A 16,090-nucleotide genomic window follows, 5' to 3' on the forward strand; every position below is an offset into this window, starting at 1 on the left:
GTGGCTCGTCGGGACTCGGGATGAATGGCCCTATCCCCAAAGTGGATGTCACAAAGCGTAATGAAGAAGAATAAATCCGCTGGTGATAAGCCAAAAAAGCATAAAACAGCGGAATGTGAGTCTTCCTGTGAGAACTTCAGGATATGGTCACTGCTTCTTCACACGAATCCTTAACAGTAGGTTATTTCACAGACAACGTACCTGATACGCAGAGGCCTACTCTCTTCCCCTCTCGGGTAGTCTCGTTCATCCATCCATATAGGCTCGTACCTGGGACGGGCTGCCATCGCTCATGTCCATGCTGTTTCTGAACGCGAGTCTGCTAAAATTATCCAGTTGAGTTGTCCGAAATCGTGATCATACGCTAAAGGCATGCATACTGAGACATACATCCTGAAACCTGATACTCACGGGACATTGCCCGAGGTGTGACTGGGAGCGAGTGCCTGTCGCACCGAGTCGTCACATTATTCTTCCGGTATCTTGCCTGTCTCCGCTACTTACTGCTCGATCGAATTCCCCCCCGTAGCGGAGAAGGTGATCCATGATTTTCCTGCAGAGCAATCGCATCCGGAGCATCAGTTTGCTGAGGCGTGTGCTTTTAGAGGGCGCACCTCAACTGATTTATCGTGCCACCGCAATTGTCAACATACAGACTATCGGAACCGTGCGAGGTCCCCTCCGAAGAAAACATGGGCTAGATCGACATACTTGACACTATGCCTATGGAAAGGCTGCCTCGTCTCACATGCTCTGCCACCGTCCACGTAAACGCAGCTTACCTATCAAAGCATAGAGATAGTTCCCCTTCCTTGTCGCTGTTACGGCCTGTGATAGCCATGAACGTATCGATACTCCCACCGCATGTACCCGCGCTCCACCCTATGTTATGCATTCGTCAGCAGTGAGGCACAGTTCTGGTAGCGTACCATTATTTAGAAAGGCCACAATGGCATGCGCGAGTCAGAAAGTCTTGCGAGACGTCGGAACATGTCAGAAAACGACTACTCATCACGACTAGAGTCGTATCCCCTTCATTCTACGCCCGGGTTGTAACCTGGGGTTAGGGGAAAGGTAGCTTAGCATACGACAGAGTGCGGATCCACCATTGATTGACTTTCTTTAGCGCTTGGATATCTAATTGGCGTCAGTGAGAGCCTTCCGGTAGACAAACGAACGCTAGTGCTCGGATACCACACACAGCTTCCACCTCCTCCATTTGCCTCTGCAGCTCTGCTGGACCCTCTTCTTTCCCGGCGGATGTCAGACGACGCGAGGAGAGACCAATGAGCATATCCCGGCGGCAGAAGCATTCTCCATTACCTGATATGGACCATTATCTGAGGATCTCGGACTTTCTGTCGGAAAATATTTCTCCGCATGGGCAGCATTCCGCCGGCCCCGCGAGATCAAGGCGTCAACGTCCCAACATTTTGGTGACGTTTCCTGTCATCGTTGCGCAGGATCGTCCTCTCGTCCCTGCGCTCCGTGAACCCCCCAGGACCGCAATCCAGGACAAGAGCGGCCTCTCGGAGGGCTGGAAGTGTTGGGAATTCGAAGCCGCGAAGGACGTAAACTCGGGCGGTCATTGCGGCCCCAACACAGTTTTACGAGCCTTCGCCCTTCTCACGCGCTGTCAGGAAGAGTTTAGCTCTGCACCTCCGACGCAATCGATTTCCCCCTCTCCGTCCACGCCCTCGTTACCAACCACCCACCGCTCCGACGCGGGGTAACTGACAGCGTCCGGCGTCTGCTGGCGCTCACTCTTGCTCTCTCTCACCACGCTCTTTGTCTGTGTCTCGTCTGGATTGAACCCTAGTCGCTCTCTTAGTCTGAATTCTTGCTTCACTTTCTTTACCTGTTATTTTCCGATTACATCTAATATTCTGGCTGCCGATCCTCCAGCCGAATCTGAGGTCTACTATCTTTTATGTCCCCCGCGCCGGGTCCCAATGACTCTGGCGCGTCTGCGAGTATGACGGCACCTGCCTCTGATACCCACCGTCCATCGCAGTCGTCCTCAGCTTCCCAGGCGCCCGCTAACGTCGCAGGCGACCTTCCCTCTGGTGACGATTCCACCTCGGTCTCTACCCATACGTATACTGCCACGGCTACCGCTACGGACACGCAGACCGCAACTGCTACGGCCACTGCTACTGCGTCGGCGACGAAGACTGCTACCGTAACATCTAGCGCCACGACCAGCGCAGCCCCCCCGCCGCCGATGAACGTCGGCGGTACCCCTCCAGATGATGAAGATAACGACGGCACGACGTCCACTTCAACCTCAGATACCTCCTCGTCGCAAGCGACACATCACCCGCACTCCCACTCTGACTCTGCGGATGCGAGCGGAGCCGCCGGTACTGTCACATCCAGCTCTAGCCAGTCGTCCAAGGCCCCACATTCTTCCCCTACGCCCGCTAATCACCAGTCTCACCCGTTCCTTCCGTCGTCCAACTCTGATACTGATTCCGACCCTGCTCCTGGATCAGAGCAAGGTCAGTCTAGTCCGGGCACTTCATCTCCACAGCCGGCGGGTAACAACCGCGTCCTTGGACCTCAATCCACGGCATCGAACCCGACGAGCAGCGGACGGCCGGCAGGTAACTCAGAGCAGGCAGAAAAGGAGGATTCGGAAGTCGTCGTAAACCAGTCAGGCCAGGGGAGCGACGAGAGGTGAGTAAGCGGTCCGGGCTTAGGCCTCTCTTATCTTTCTATTCCCTCGCACTGTATCCATTCCACGTATATGGCCACTATCTGCCATTCCCTTCCGAGTCTGTACTACATCAGATCTCGTTTTCGGTGGGACCCAGTATACGGTGGGTGTGGTAAATGGCAGAAGGCGGTTCATTCCCCTTCAGACTTTTACTTTCCTGCGTCTCTATTCTGCGTGCTCGTATCCCCGCGTGCTATCTGGCTCCAAACCTGGTCGGTACGGCCCCGGTCTCGAGGCGGATGTCACCCGTGGGGTACCTGCCCGCCCTCACTTCCTTTCCTCTGCTCTCCGTACAGATATCATCATCTGTCTTCACCTCTTCCTCCCCACCCCGCTGACATCTACGATACTAGCTCTCCCGGCCCTGTCAAAGCGAACGCTCACCTTGCCGTCACACAAGGTCCCGCCGCTCCCTCTTCGCCTCCCGAGCCCGCCAGTACGATCACGTACGCCCACAGCAAGCTCACGACGGCCACTTCGACGTTCACCACGACGCTGCGGAGTACGGAGGCCCACGGGCACGTGGTCGAGTCGACCAGTACCGGGACGAGCACGTACACCTTCGCCGTCCCCGACTTGACAAGCACTTCCTCGCCGTCTTCTGGCCACAAACCCGACCTTGGCGCGATCATCGGAGGCGTTATAGGCGGTGTCGTCGCCTTCGTCCTGTTCCTCGTCCTCGTATGCCTTGTGCGCAGGAAGCGGCGCGGCGTCGTCCTCGACTCGCGCTTCACGGGGCGCAAGAGCGGGGACAGCATCAAAGCCCGTCCCTCCGAAGACGACGGGGAAGGGGAGGCGGGAGATGCCGAGAAGGGCGCGGGCGGAAGGTGGGGCTACGGCACGATCGCGCGCGCGAGCGAGTCGTCGGACTTCCATATGGAGGGCAACGACGCGGACTTTACGGACACGGACGCGAGCCTGAGCTTCAACCCGTTCTGGGACCCGTCGGAGCCGCCGAGCGCGCGCACGAGCGTCGCGAGCCCCGTGCCGAACGGGAGCGTGCGGTCGAAGGAGAGCCCGGGGAATGCGCAGGCGAATAGTGGGAGCGTCAGGTCGAGGGAGAGCCCGTGGAACGGGCACGGCCCGGCGAGCTCGTCCGTGCGGGTGGTGGAAGATGGTGAGTCGAGGAGCTTCAGGAGCGCGGAGGCGGAGGGGGCGTCGAGTGTCGGCGCGGTTGAGAACGACTCGTTGCGATCCGGGTCGGGCGCCAGCAGGGCCGTGAGGAACCAGATATCGTGGTACTCGGATTGCGGGCACGAGCGCACGTCTTCGAGAGGGAGCGGCGGCGCGCGCGTGTCGCGGTATAGCCCCGCCCACCGGAGCCGGCTGTCGCAGACGCAGGTATGGGGTGAGGAGAACGGCGAAGTAGAGGGCGGGGGTGTGGGTGAAGTGCCGCGACCGGAGTCGCTTGTATCGATGTGCTCTTCTACAGGAGGCGAGAGCGCGGTATCAAGAGAGGACAGCGTGTCGCCGTCGCCGCCACAATTCGCACCGTTCACGACGCCTTCGCCGGAACTTGTCTTCCGCCTGCCGAACATCCACATCAGGATCGGCGACGACGCGGACCAGCGCAGCTCTATCGCGTCCGTTGACTCCGGGACCACCTCGTCAGGGTCGATACGATTTGAGCAGCCCGAGCATGCGGAGGTCTTGGACGCCCCGCCCGCGGAGACGCGGAGCTTGCACGGGAATGAGGTTCACGTCCCGAAGAGAATCGGGTTGGCTCCTGGCAGCCCGAGTGCTGCAAGCTTTGGGGGACGGAGTGTGGTCAGCGTTGGTTCGAGGAGTGTGATGAGTGAGGGAGAGATGAGTTTGACGGGGAGCTGGAGAGGACCGAATTTGGAAAACTTGGTTAATCATGCAAGGAGGCAGACGCAGCAGGGGAAGAGTTGACGGGAGCAGGGGGTGCGTCGACTCACTTAAATCTTGCCGTATGGCCGTACTAATGGTGCCCGCTCCGGGTTGCAGTAACCATTCAACCACTGATATCCCTTGTCTCCACGCCGGAGTTGTATATCTTCTAACCACGAGTACCATCGACGACCGAACGGACGCGAGACACAATGCCTGATTATACCCCCACCTCGTCTTGCAGACTTATTCTCATACCACTGCATTTGTCTGACGAAACTGTGTATCTTTAGGTGTCTTCTATCCATCACTATTCTTGCTTGTTGTGCGACTCTCACTTGCTCTACTGTTCTTGAATAAATTTTCAGCTTTCTGTGTGCTATATTTGTCGCTCATTCTTGCGTAGCAGCTCTGATTTGTTATACACGCATGCGTCGGAGATGTATGATCCTCTGTAATCCCTTATTTTCATTGTGATCCTTACAAAATCCTGTTATCCTAGTCTACATAGACCTCTCTTTTGCTCCACACAAACGCAGACCTCAAAGGACTGTCAGCGAGATATCAGTTACTCATGATCGCAGGGCCTCATAAACTCTCCCCCTCCCCCACCCACGATTACATCGTTCTTACAGTTAGACTGTCGCAATATCGATGCTGCGCAAAATATCCATATTGCTTGCGGCTGTTGCCGGCCGTGACTACTGTGGTCTGCGATCTTTCGACAAACTCTTGTCAGTCTACCTCTGCCTCAGGGATTTCCTTATCCTGAGTTTGGATGACTCTGCGAATCACGACGCGCTCCCAATAAACGGAGTTCCGGTGCACTCTATATGCTACAGTGCTTCAGGACAGCTCGGGAATTGTGCCACAGGCCGCAACCCGGTTACCCCTAACCCCTTCCGCCTGTCTCTATTCTTGAATCGGCTGCTTCTAGTCGTAGAAGACGACTTGCTGGGCCTCTGTTCTCTTCATATCATGCATGACATTCGTCCTGGTTACACTCATACGCACACTTGAGCATGGCTGTTACGCTGTGTACATTGCATCGTCCTAGCTGGCAAAGGTATATACTAACCCAAGCGAATCGTGGTCGGGAAGGCTTGAGGAGGAGGCGTCAATGACCTTGGGTTATCTGCGAGTACTTGCTGCACTACTTCCGACTCACTTGAGTCTGCGGAGCTAGTTCTAACACGCGATGAAGATGGCTCCCGAGGTTCCTCCGTCCGCTCGTCCGTAACAGATCCCGAGAGTGATGGGCGCCCATCGCAATACGTTGTTTTAGAGGCAGTGTTTGGGGCTTCCCAGCTGAACTGCCAATACACTCGATCTCACAGCTTCGCGCTTAGGACAAAACAATAGCCTTCTCGGAGTATTTGGAATGGAGCCCGAATGACAGACAAGGTCCCCGTTGACACCACACGAAGACTGATTTGTTGGTCCATACCCGTTGTCCATGCTCCACGCATGGAGTCTTCCTGTTGAATTCGGACCCTTCTCTGTCGTTCAGACTCCAACTTTGTCTACCCGTTCGTCGTCAGCTGTCATGAGTCGCTATGGGGCTGTGCGTGTACCCTTATATCTGTGGTGCCAGCAGCCCGAGTCGAGAATCCTCCTCTGTGTTTGCCCCGTCGTCTGCTCTTCAGGGTTAACTATCTTTCACGCGCCACCATGTATCTCCCGGATTTCAATCACTCAAGTACTCAAGCCCCAGGCGCGGCTATACACCCTGCCGATCTTCTAGACATCTCATCACCGAATAACGATGTATGTGATAACTTGAATGACTGTCGGACCCTCTCCAATATTGTCTGGAGCTGTCTCGCGACGATCTTTGCGTGCACGTGGGTCGCAATCCACTGTAACATTCCACCTCCGCACCAGTCGTGGTTCAGGAAGCTCGGCCGCCGTCTAAAAACTACAATTGTTGCTATCATTGCCCCGGAGCTCGTAGTTTTCTGGGCGACCAAACAGTGGCTTACATCAAGGACGCTGGCCGAGGAATATGCGAGTGCGTACATATTGTGACTGGCATTGACTAGCTGAGTTGACCGCGTTATAGAAAGCCGTAGCTGGACACAGACGCATGGCTTTTTCGCCATTATGGGAGGCTTCGTCATATATTGCGGGGATAAGCCTGTAAGGGTACTTCACCCCTACAAGGACTTAGGCTCATTGGGGTCCGCTCTACCTGAGCATCAATGCAGTTGTGGTGTCGATTGCAGCGAAGTGGCATGCTCACAGCGCATACATATTGCGCCGCAGTCCTCAGGTTCAAGGAGCACTGACTGCCACCAGGTTTGTGATGAGGCTTCGCCTTCCCCTTTACCGCAGTCTGTGTCGCGCGTCTCTGAACTCCTCCATCCGATGGCCTCTTGCGGGGGACTAGCACCCACATCCCGTCCTGATGAATTTGACATCGCCATGCTGCCTTTCCCTGACATTACGGAGGAGGAGATCAACGATAAGAGCAAGGGCGACTGGCTTTCGAAGGGCTTTGCAATCCTTCAGACCTCGTGGTTCATCTTCCAATGTATCGCGCGTCGTGCCCAGCACTTACCGCTCACCGAACTCGAACTGGCTACCTGCGCATTTGCCGCGCTCAACGCTGTGATTTACGCTTTTTGGTGGCGGAAGCCACAGTCTGTGGCATGTCCGTATGCGATTGGCAGACGCCAACGCGCAAATTTGGGATATCCGGATGACGGGTGCGACGCCGGATGCAGCAGTCTCAATGATTCTTACATCTCCCCGCAGTCAGCTGTTGTCCCGAATCCTTGGTGTAAGGACGTCGCTATCAGCCTCTCCTGCAGTTTGACCGCTGTCTGTAACTACATGTCGTTTGGTGTCACTGGACCTGTGGCAACATTCGTGCAAGTCCTGGCACCGGATGACATCGCCGAGGATAGAGTGTACGTGGACGAGTACTATGCCGGAGAACTAGCGGATAGCGATGTTGTGATACTGTCGTTAGTGCTAGCAGCATGCTCGGCCGTCTTCGGCGCCATCCATTGCATCGCCTGGTCACTCGAATTTCCCTCCCGCGCGGAACAAGTGCTCTGGCGGACGTGCGCGCTCGGGATAACGTGCATTCCCCTTCTGGAGTTTCCGACGGTCTGGATTCTGCCCGGGATATTGGACAAACACGGGATCGTCACATTCTATTTGACTGCGCTGTTTGGTGTGATAGGTATCTTGATATACGGCCTCGCTCGAATCATCCTCCTGGTGCTCTCCTTCCTCTGCCTTAGGTCCCTCCCTGTCGGTGCATTCAAAGCCGTTTCCTGGATGAACTTTGTTCCCCACATATAGCCCTTCTTCAATGCCCTGTCATCCGTACCTGTCAGCTACTTCTGTAGTGGAGCGTCGGACAGTTCTCGTCTCGCCGCTGTATTTTTACACCTTCGTCCTCAGTCGGGCCTGTCCAGGGCGACTTTCTTGCGTTGCTCCACCTTTTCCATCTCACGCAAGCCCGCGTAGTGCCACTACTGGTTCTTACCTATTACATTCTCCTGGGCAGCATATCGTAGATCTACCAAGCTCTCTCAAACTCTCCCGTGTCAACCAAAGTGGTGATGGTACCGCTTTCAGTCGTCGTCAGTTCAGCATAGTTAGTATCTAAGCGGCATATCTCGCTGCAAGTATGCGCCTGCGCAATTGACCGCAATGAACCAGCGCGGAGATGGTATCTCTTGCACTGCACGTCGTCAACCCAGCATAAATCAATATCATACATTCACCTTTTGGCTTCCTATTCGTACATATTATACATGCTTCGTTACCTCACACCTCCAGGCTCGCTCGTTCACAAGGCAGGGGTTCACCCAACGGTCACTACCCGTCCAAACGTGCCTCCCGTGCCCCAGATTCCCCTCCTAAGACACGCGAGCTGCACGATCTGCGAGTGGTCGATGAACAGGTTCGCAGTCGCGCCCGTGTTCTGGATGTGATAGGAGAACACTAGAGCAAGCAACGTTATGTAAATGGGACTCTAGAAAGGACGGCAGGAAGCGCACCTTCGGGCTCGGCAGCCTCGAACATGACCTTATCTGTAGGCAGCTTCGAGTTGATACCGCTGATCACGTCGGTCCGCCAGGACTTGACGTTCTCGGTGATGCCCTCGGATTCAATCATTATCATCTACAGCCCGCTTTCGTCAGTAACATGGTACGGCGCAGAGCACGGGAGCAAATACGGACATGAGCGCCGGCGTTCAGGAAGTTGTGCGCGCGCTCGATGACCCAGCCGACGTCGCGTGTGCCGGCGGATTCGAGTTCCTCGACGGAGGCGTCTCCGCCTGCGCCCCATTGAATCTGCCAATGATTTAGAATAACGGTAATGAATGTGGTGGGGATACTACGTACCCCGACTTCAGGCTTGGGTTTTAAGCCGTGCTGAGCGGTCAATTCGATGAGGAATTGCCAGTCGGATGTAGGGATGGAGAGGAAGCCGGAGGAAATCTCGAGCACGTCGAAGCTGTTGTTGAAGGTTTAGGATGTAATCACTGGTCTGGGACCGGTCCCCACGTACCCGACATCCTTGCAAGCTCGGAGGTACCTCGAAATCTGGTCCTTGCTCCCGCCCGAGGTAGCAATGACGCGCTCAATGAATCCTCCAGTACTAACATAACAGTCTTTGCAACAAGAAAGCGTGAGTTGAATGATATCCTTCCTCTCCGTTGCCAGATTCACCACTTACTGTGCTTGTGTGCTGTGTCGATAAACGCCTTCAACCTCTCTACCGGCATCAACGAGAAGCTGCCTCCCGCAAATTTAATCCCATCCACGTATTCTCCCCAATCACTGAGCAGCTCGTCAATGTATGTCTGCCCGACAGGGGCGTAGTAGGGTCCGCGAATCTCGGTCAGTCCGTGCTGCCGTGGTTTCGGCGGGAGCGGGTTCGTCGGGAGAAACTCGAATCCCGTGCCAGTCGGACGAACTTTGTTCTGTGACGCTCGGGGAGTGGCGGAGAGGAATCGACGAGATACGGAGGAAGTAGGGATTCTGGCAGAGCGGAATACCCCCGTGAGTGGGCGAAGGGTGCGTAGCATGGACATGTTTGGTGGTGTGGTAGTGACGGGACATCATCGCGAATTGGGTATATCTACTTGCGCACTGTAACAGTGTCAGAGGTTGCGTCAGAGAGGAGTCCCGTTCTGCGTAGTTGGAGAGGTGCTCATTGAACATGACGTCATTCTGCCACACTCCCACGCTTCAGAGAAGCCACCTACATTCCACGTGCGTCCCGTTTCGGATAAGCTTCGACGGTTAAGATTACGAGCACAGGCACCAGCTGTCCTGCAGTAGTTCGTAGCTTCCATCCGCCGTGTCGCAGAGCCCGAGTGTCTGTTCGAGGGAGAGCGCGACGGAGATCATGGTTCTCCATCTGCACCGTCCTTGTCGTAGCATGATCGCTGCCACGCATCTCATGGCAGAGGCCGCTGTCCATTCTGAGTTTCATGGGCATACCTTGCCCTGACGGTACGCACAGCGACTTCCCCGCTTTGCGGCCGACGCGGCGCTGCCAACCGCTGTCGGCGGGGTGCCTGGGCTACGGCACTTGCTTGCCCCCATATTTCCTGTAGGCATTCACTCAGTCGTGTCAGTCGACTCGAAACGCGGCAGTCGGGTGAGCAATGGACGCACTTGTGCTACAGGGCTCCGAGCATCGTCCACCACTTGCAGCATAAAAGACCGGCCCTGGAGGCCCCATGGATGCATCGAACTCGCACCTTTCATCGCCTACACACTCATGTCGACCCAAGCCAGCAAGACCGCGTCGGGCTCGTATGCCTCCGTCTACGTCCTAGGCGGCACGGCGTACAAGTCCTTTGCCCGCGAATTCGAGGGCGCGAAGAACGAGTTCGACGCGCTCGCGAGCGTGTACACCACCTGCAACCCCGGCGCGTTCCTCCTCGCGCCCAAGCCGATCGCCCTCCAGAACGCCGACAAGAGCGTCGACCCCGCGTTTGCGGGGGAGGCTGTCCCCGCCGACGTCGTGGCGGAACTGGGGAAGCTGCCGCCGCCCGCGATCGCGATGGAGCGCATCTACGACATCCCGGACGCGCTCAAGGGCGCGCTGGCGCAGATCATCAAGCTCGACGAGAAGAAGGCGCCGGAGATCAAGTTGTGCCTGCTGGGCATGGGCCGCGAGGCGATCAGGGGCCCGGTGAGCCTCGCCAGCGTGCTGCTGACCCCGACTACGTACGCGGACCTCGCACAGCGGGTGAAGGGCGCGGTGGCGCTGCCGCCAGTCGAAGATGTCGTGCGCGGGATAGGGGCGGCGGTCGCGCGGATCCATTGGAGGGCGGGGTACGATGCGAATGACATCGAGTTTGCGATGGGCGCGGATGGGAGTGGGCATGTGAAATTCTTCGTCTTTGATTTCAACAAGGTAGGTGTTGTTTCGGAGCATGGCTCAGTTCAGACGCAGTGCTGAACGGCGTCGCAGATGGAGCGCGTCGGCGAGAAGCCGGATACGGACAAGCTGGTCAAGGCGTTCAGGAGCAACAACAAGTATTATCCACTTTCGGGGGCGCTGTTCGAAGTGCTGAAGGCGGGATATGAGAGTCAGCTCGACGGGGCGTCTAAGGAGAAGGGGGAGGCATTCTTGGCTGCGCTGACCAAGTCGTCTGCGGAGAAAGAAAAGAGTGGGACGGCCTAGAGGAGAGCATGACCGGGTTTGGAAGCGAGACCTATGTACTTCGGCTTCTTGGGAGATTAGATCCAAGCATGTGCTTCAGCAGCGACTGCACACTGGTCATGGTGGAAGTGATATTCAAAGCTGCGTAGCGTTTGATCATTCGCGCAAACTCCATCAACAAAGACAAAAAATTCGGATGTCCAACTCACCAGTACCTTCCGGTTCGGTCGTGACACATACCTCTATAGTAGAGCCGCTGGAACTCGATCCCCCGCTCCCTGCACGCCTCCGCTTTCGTATTCCAACCATAGTCGATCTTCTCCTGGAGCGTCCTTCCCTCATCCCCGGCCTTGCCCTCGCCACACTCCACCAATATCCTCCTCCTCGTCCCGTCCTGGCCATCCCAGAAGCATGATTGCAGACCATCGATGATCTGCAATGGGACAGCAGGTCCATAGCGAAAGGGAGGCAGGCAACAGAGGAACGAGTGGCTAGCGGAAGGAGGAGGACGACTATTGTGCCGTTCTTACACCCAGCGTGGAGGCTGGTATGAATATCCTGAGGGGGAAGGGGCAGGATAGTGCATCACTCACCCGTTTAACACGCCTCCCGTCCATTTCAGTACAAACACCCGAACTCGATCCCTTTCTCTTTACAACCCTGCGCGACCGCATCCAACCCAATGACCTTTTCTGCCCCCGCCTCCCCACACTCGACCAGCATTCTCCTCGTCTGTCCCTTCCAGAAGCCCGAGCGCAGGGCATTGTGGATGCCCCACTTCGTCAGCATCTCGAATTTGTAAAAATCCCACTCGCCTCGCACGGCCTCCATATGAGAGAAGTGGTCGACCTCCAGCGCGATCGTGCCAAGGCTGCGCGGCAGGTGGTTGCGCAGATACGACAGCGGGAACGGGCGGTTCAGCCGCAGACACCTGAGGTTGGGGAAGTGGCCCAGCGAGGCAGGGTCCGGCTCGCAGAAGAGCTTGACCGAGGTGACGTGCGAGAACACAGGCGATACGCGTCGAGGGCGGTAATCGGGCTGCGAGGAGTACCACCAGCGATATTCGTCCTCGGGGGAAGGGGAAGCCGTTGAGTGAGCGATACAGCCGAAATGAGGTGAGGCCGTAGTAGTGGGATACGAAGTCTGTAATGTCAATCTCATGGGAGGTGACGTCCAGTGACTGGCACCCGGGAATCAGGTCGACGATGGCGGCAGGGGTCACTATATCCTCACACCAGCGGTCCTCGTCCGGAAACGGGAGGAAGACGACGGTAACCTCCGAGCAAGGGGACTTGGTGTGCATGCGCGGAATGGAACGCCATACTTCGATGATGATGTTGTCAAGGAGTTCAGGAGGGAAGTGAAGGAAAGGCCGGAAGGTCGGGAGGGAAGCTGCAGTTGAATGTGAGGACAACGTGACTTCGCATGCTCTGGAGTTTAGCAGCAACAAAGTCCTGTAGCTCCAGCTTTTACAAAGGGCCTTCAGGGATATCGAGTGTGCATTCTGTGCGGTTACAGTTGAGTGGCAGTGCCAAAAGGATGAGGCGCCGACTGTCCCGTGGGAACCTCCCCCTTGTGGCAGAACAGGGCAGAACATGTACTTACATATGAGGACGTTCTACTAGGATTCTATCGCAATGAATTTGACCGCAGCTCTCTTGGTCCCTCGTAATCGAGCGAGGATCCACGCACCATGTTCAGTTTGAATTCAAGCTCTCGCTAATCCCGAGCTCAGGGTAGACTCGAAGGGCACGGCCATGTTGTGCTCCCGGATCTGACCACCGTATTTTTCTGCTCTGGGGAGAGGGAGGGACCGTTTTGTTGCTTCAAATCCAAGGAATCAAATTACTCACCGGACAAAGTGATGAAATGCCGGAGCATGGGGGTGAAAGTCCGGAACCCCCTCTTGCAATACAATCAGAGCGCAAGCTCAGTTGCCAAGCCAAGACAGCTTTCATGGTCTCCAAGCCACTAGACGTTCGTTTGAAAACCATTCTTAAACGCACAATCGCCGAGATTGTGCTCCTTGTTCCGGACAATGGTCTATGCGAGCTTGAGCACGTTTGTGTGTCCGCAGGCCAAGTACGGTGGGGCTGGTATATGATGATTTTATGTCCACCCGGCACTGCATGCGTAGCCCATCTCCTGTAATAGCAAACCTCTCGTAAAAGGTGCTCTGGGATACACTGATGTGCGTCGAGTTACCAGAACCGGAATAATGTGGATGTTGGATCAGCGACGGATAGGACTCACCGCGGAAACACTCGGCTCTGCGGTTCAAGTCACTACAGCTTCCGTTGAGAATGGTCTCTCGCCGCGAGCATGGCCATCACCTGCCAGATACTTTTGTGCTCGGGTCGTACCTGATGTCCTCTGGAGTTATGACACCGCGCTGAGCCTCCGTTGGGGCCGGTGCACGAAGAGTTCCCGAGGAATCTGTAGACGTGAGTTCATTACCTCTTGCCAGAGGAGATTCGGCTGATGATGTGGCGGATTATGTCGGACACTCTCTTTCTAGCCAACCTGCGTCAACGCAGCGCGAACGATATACCACAATTAAATCAGTGGATAGGGTGATACTCCTGACGAACCGTATCAATTGCATTAATTGTCGGAGCATACAACCTTCAAGAAACTTCCATCCTAAGTCATCTCCTGATACCCTTCACTGAAGTGAAGACTTCATTATTTTATGGAAAATCCAGACAAACGAGAGTGCGTGACTTACGAACAGTTATTGTGCTTTATCGGCTAATCGAGCCGCATATCTTTGGATAAGGAGACACCATGGTCTTTACAAGCCTTCTCCGCTTCCTCCCACCCCTCAATTTTGTCGAGGGTACATTCAACGACAATGCGAAGGGGACGTTGATCCTGCTTCTCCTCCCTCAGTCCGATCTCGAGAGCTTCGTCAAGTCTCCACACAGACAACTCTTCAGACACTTGCCACACTGCTGGGCCTGACTCCGCTCTAGTATGGACACGTAGCGGACAGACGACAAGGGTGTCAAGACTGTCCGCAAATTTTCCGCTCCCGGGATGGAAATACATTGACGACCGGGGGTCACTAACCATGCGTAGAGTCTTGATACCTGCGTAGCGAGATACGAATTCGCAAACATTGACGGTTTTCCTCCCAGAGAACTCGGGAGACTCCCTGAGAGAGGTCTCCACCCGGACCTCCATCGCGACACAGCTGGGAATAAGCGCTGTGATCTGTTCGTAATGAGAATCCGAGTCTTCGCTCCGCGGGTGAGCTATAGTGAGGTGACAGTTGGAAAATATGTTCCTCTTGTATTCGCTTGCAACAGCAGATTCAAGCGCCAGCCCTCGGGTTTCCAGGTGTTTTGTTATATGGCGAGTATAGATTTGGAAGTCCTTGAAATTCTCGATATAAACATATCGAAAGTGGATATCGTGGATGACGCGGCGCCACTCATGATTTACATGGCGAAAGCAGAAGTATAGTCTCCAGCGCACCGAAGAACCACTCTGAATAATGGTATATCCGTGGAACTCAGGAGGAAGAGAGCACCATGCGTAGGTCAGGATGAGGTCGAAGAGCTCGGTGGGAAGATGTGGGCAATGCGCGCAGAACGTCGAAAAGGTGGAGCTAGTTGCGATGTCTGGAGGGCATATTGACTCCGAAAACGACATTCCTGGTTAGAAGGGCTTGAAACTGCGTCCCTAAAACAAGACGAGCCACTAGTACTGTAAGGGCAGGAAGCATCAGCTCAATCGATTGTCACGGGGTCCCGGCAGCTCATTGGTCAATTTGAGCGTCTCTCACGCCACCCTGCATCAGAACCACAGAATCGTCACTCTGTCGCAGACAGAAATATGTTTCATATTGAACTAAGTTGCCGGTGTTGCACAGGTAAATAGTCTCTCATCATCCAACATCTGGCTAAAACGTTTTACATTTTCTGCGTAGACGTGCAGGAGCTCTCTTGGGGCCCGCCGACTTATGTGGTTATCCGGGGACATTGTCGCCGTGCACTCAGAGGATTTGCCCGAGGCACGTCTAATAAATGTATCAGCACCCTGGACGATCTCATGGGGTGGGTTTAAAAACTCACATCCAGGACGCACTCGAAGGTTACCCCAGGGACATTGGTGCAGCATGGCGTGGTGTTGTCACATAGCACATTACATACGTCAGGAACGCAGAACTACGGGCATACAACGCAGATCAGTTCTCGTGAAGACGGCACCGAAGGACCTCCGACGATACGCACCATGTCTGATAAATCCAGGTAGTTGACTCCATTGCAGACAGCTCCCGCGCAGCAGTCAGAATTGTTACTGCATGTTTGCAACAGGCACCCGACTTGACGGGCCTCGTAGAGGCTGGGACTTGCTACAACGGCACCAATGTAAGCGACGACAGCCGCGAGCTTGGCGACGGTAAGGAATTGCATGTTACTACAGCTGGAGAAGAATCCTAGCATTGGAACTGCAGGTAAGACGAAACAGCTGAGTGACTTACTTGTTCTCCGCTGGCGTATTATATGGGCACTGATCATTTTGGCTGCGATTCCGCCCGGTATTTATGCAGTCAAGCTGTTCCGCGAACTCCACAGAGTGACCGGTACCGGCATCGATATGTGGCATAGGCCGGCTCCATTTCCTATGTTAGTCCAACCTTCTTCGACAAGTGCGATATATTACATGCCATAGAGTGTCCCCAGGACTACGCCACTCACATGTTCCTGAAGCGTATGACATTCTTACAGGTGATTCCATATTTACCGTAATTTTGCCTGGCGCAATGCGCGAACACTCACGAAAATGCTTTATGGGTTATTGTAGTCTCCTATTCTCCTCAAGCCAGTTGATAGCAATCTCTCCGAGGTATGTTAGCTGACCAGACCGAAT

General features: G+C 55.2%; 6 protein-coding genes across 6 annotated transcripts; 3 read left to right on the plus strand and 3 right to left on the minus strand.

Moving 5' to 3' along the window:
• Nucleotides 1–1,895: 1,895 nt before the first annotated feature.
• On the plus strand, nucleotides 1,896–4,612 carry GLOTRDRAFT_123258 (uncharacterized protein; the record flags this gene model as incomplete). The annotated part of the gene is made up of 2 exons (XM_007872150.1): nucleotides 1,896–2,679; nucleotides 3,073–4,612. The coding sequence occupies exons 1-2, from the start codon at nucleotides 1,931–1,933 to the stop codon at nucleotides 4,610–4,612; spliced, it is 2,289 nt and encodes a 762-aa protein (XP_007870341.1). The 5' UTR covers nucleotides 1,896–1,930.
• A 1,749-nt stretch (nucleotides 4,613–6,361) lies between these two features.
• Nucleotides 6,362–7,882, plus strand: GLOTRDRAFT_24610 (uncharacterized protein; the record flags this gene model as incomplete). The annotated part of the gene is made up of 3 exons (XM_007871956.2): nucleotides 6,362–6,581; nucleotides 6,618–6,685; nucleotides 6,905–7,882. Coding segments are annotated over 3 exons (1,266 nt in total), but the record flags the coding sequence as incomplete, so codon positions are not given.
• Nucleotides 7,883–8,390: 508 nt separating this feature from the next.
• On the minus strand, nucleotides 8,391–9,626 carry GLOTRDRAFT_96524 (phosphosulfolactate synthase; the record flags this gene model as incomplete). The annotated part of the gene is made up of 6 exons (XM_007872151.1): nucleotides 8,391–8,530; nucleotides 8,587–8,710; nucleotides 8,770–8,883; nucleotides 8,935–9,046; nucleotides 9,101–9,203; nucleotides 9,269–9,626. The coding sequence occupies 6 exons, from the start codon at nucleotides 9,624–9,626 to the stop codon at nucleotides 8,391–8,393; spliced, it is 951 nt and encodes a 316-aa protein (XP_007870342.1).
• A 695-nt stretch (nucleotides 9,627–10,321) lies between these two features.
• Nucleotides 10,322–11,233, plus strand: GLOTRDRAFT_96525 (uncharacterized protein; the record flags this gene model as incomplete). The annotated part of the gene is made up of 2 exons (XM_007872152.1): nucleotides 10,322–10,963; nucleotides 11,021–11,233. The coding sequence occupies 2 exons, from the start codon at nucleotides 10,322–10,324 to the stop codon at nucleotides 11,231–11,233; spliced, it is 855 nt and encodes a 284-aa protein (XP_007870343.1).
• Nucleotides 11,234–11,830: 597 nt separating this feature from the next.
• Nucleotides 11,831–12,373, minus strand: GLOTRDRAFT_96526 (uncharacterized protein; the record flags this gene model as incomplete). Its single annotated transcript, XM_007872153.1, has 1 exon — nucleotides 11,831–12,373. The coding sequence occupies one exon, from the start codon at nucleotides 12,371–12,373 to the stop codon at nucleotides 11,831–11,833; it is 543 nt and encodes a 180-aa protein (XP_007870344.1).
• Nucleotides 12,374–13,963: 1,590 nt separating this feature from the next.
• GLOTRDRAFT_133247 (uncharacterized protein) lies at nucleotides 13,964–14,398 on the minus strand (the record flags this gene model as incomplete). Its single annotated transcript, XM_007872154.1, has 1 exon — nucleotides 13,964–14,398. One exon carries the CDS (start codon nucleotides 14,396–14,398, stop codon nucleotides 13,964–13,966), a length of 435 nt encoding a protein of 144 aa, XP_007870345.1.
• Nucleotides 14,399–16,090: the final 1,692 nt, after the last annotated feature.

Source organism: Gloeophyllum trabeum (assembly GCF_000344685.1).
Source record: "Gloeophyllum trabeum ATCC 11539 unplaced genomic scaffold GLOTRscaffold_00016, whole genome shotgun sequence".
Classification (NCBI taxonomy): domain Eukaryota; kingdom Fungi; phylum Basidiomycota; class Agaricomycetes; order Gloeophyllales; family Gloeophyllaceae; genus Gloeophyllum; species Gloeophyllum trabeum.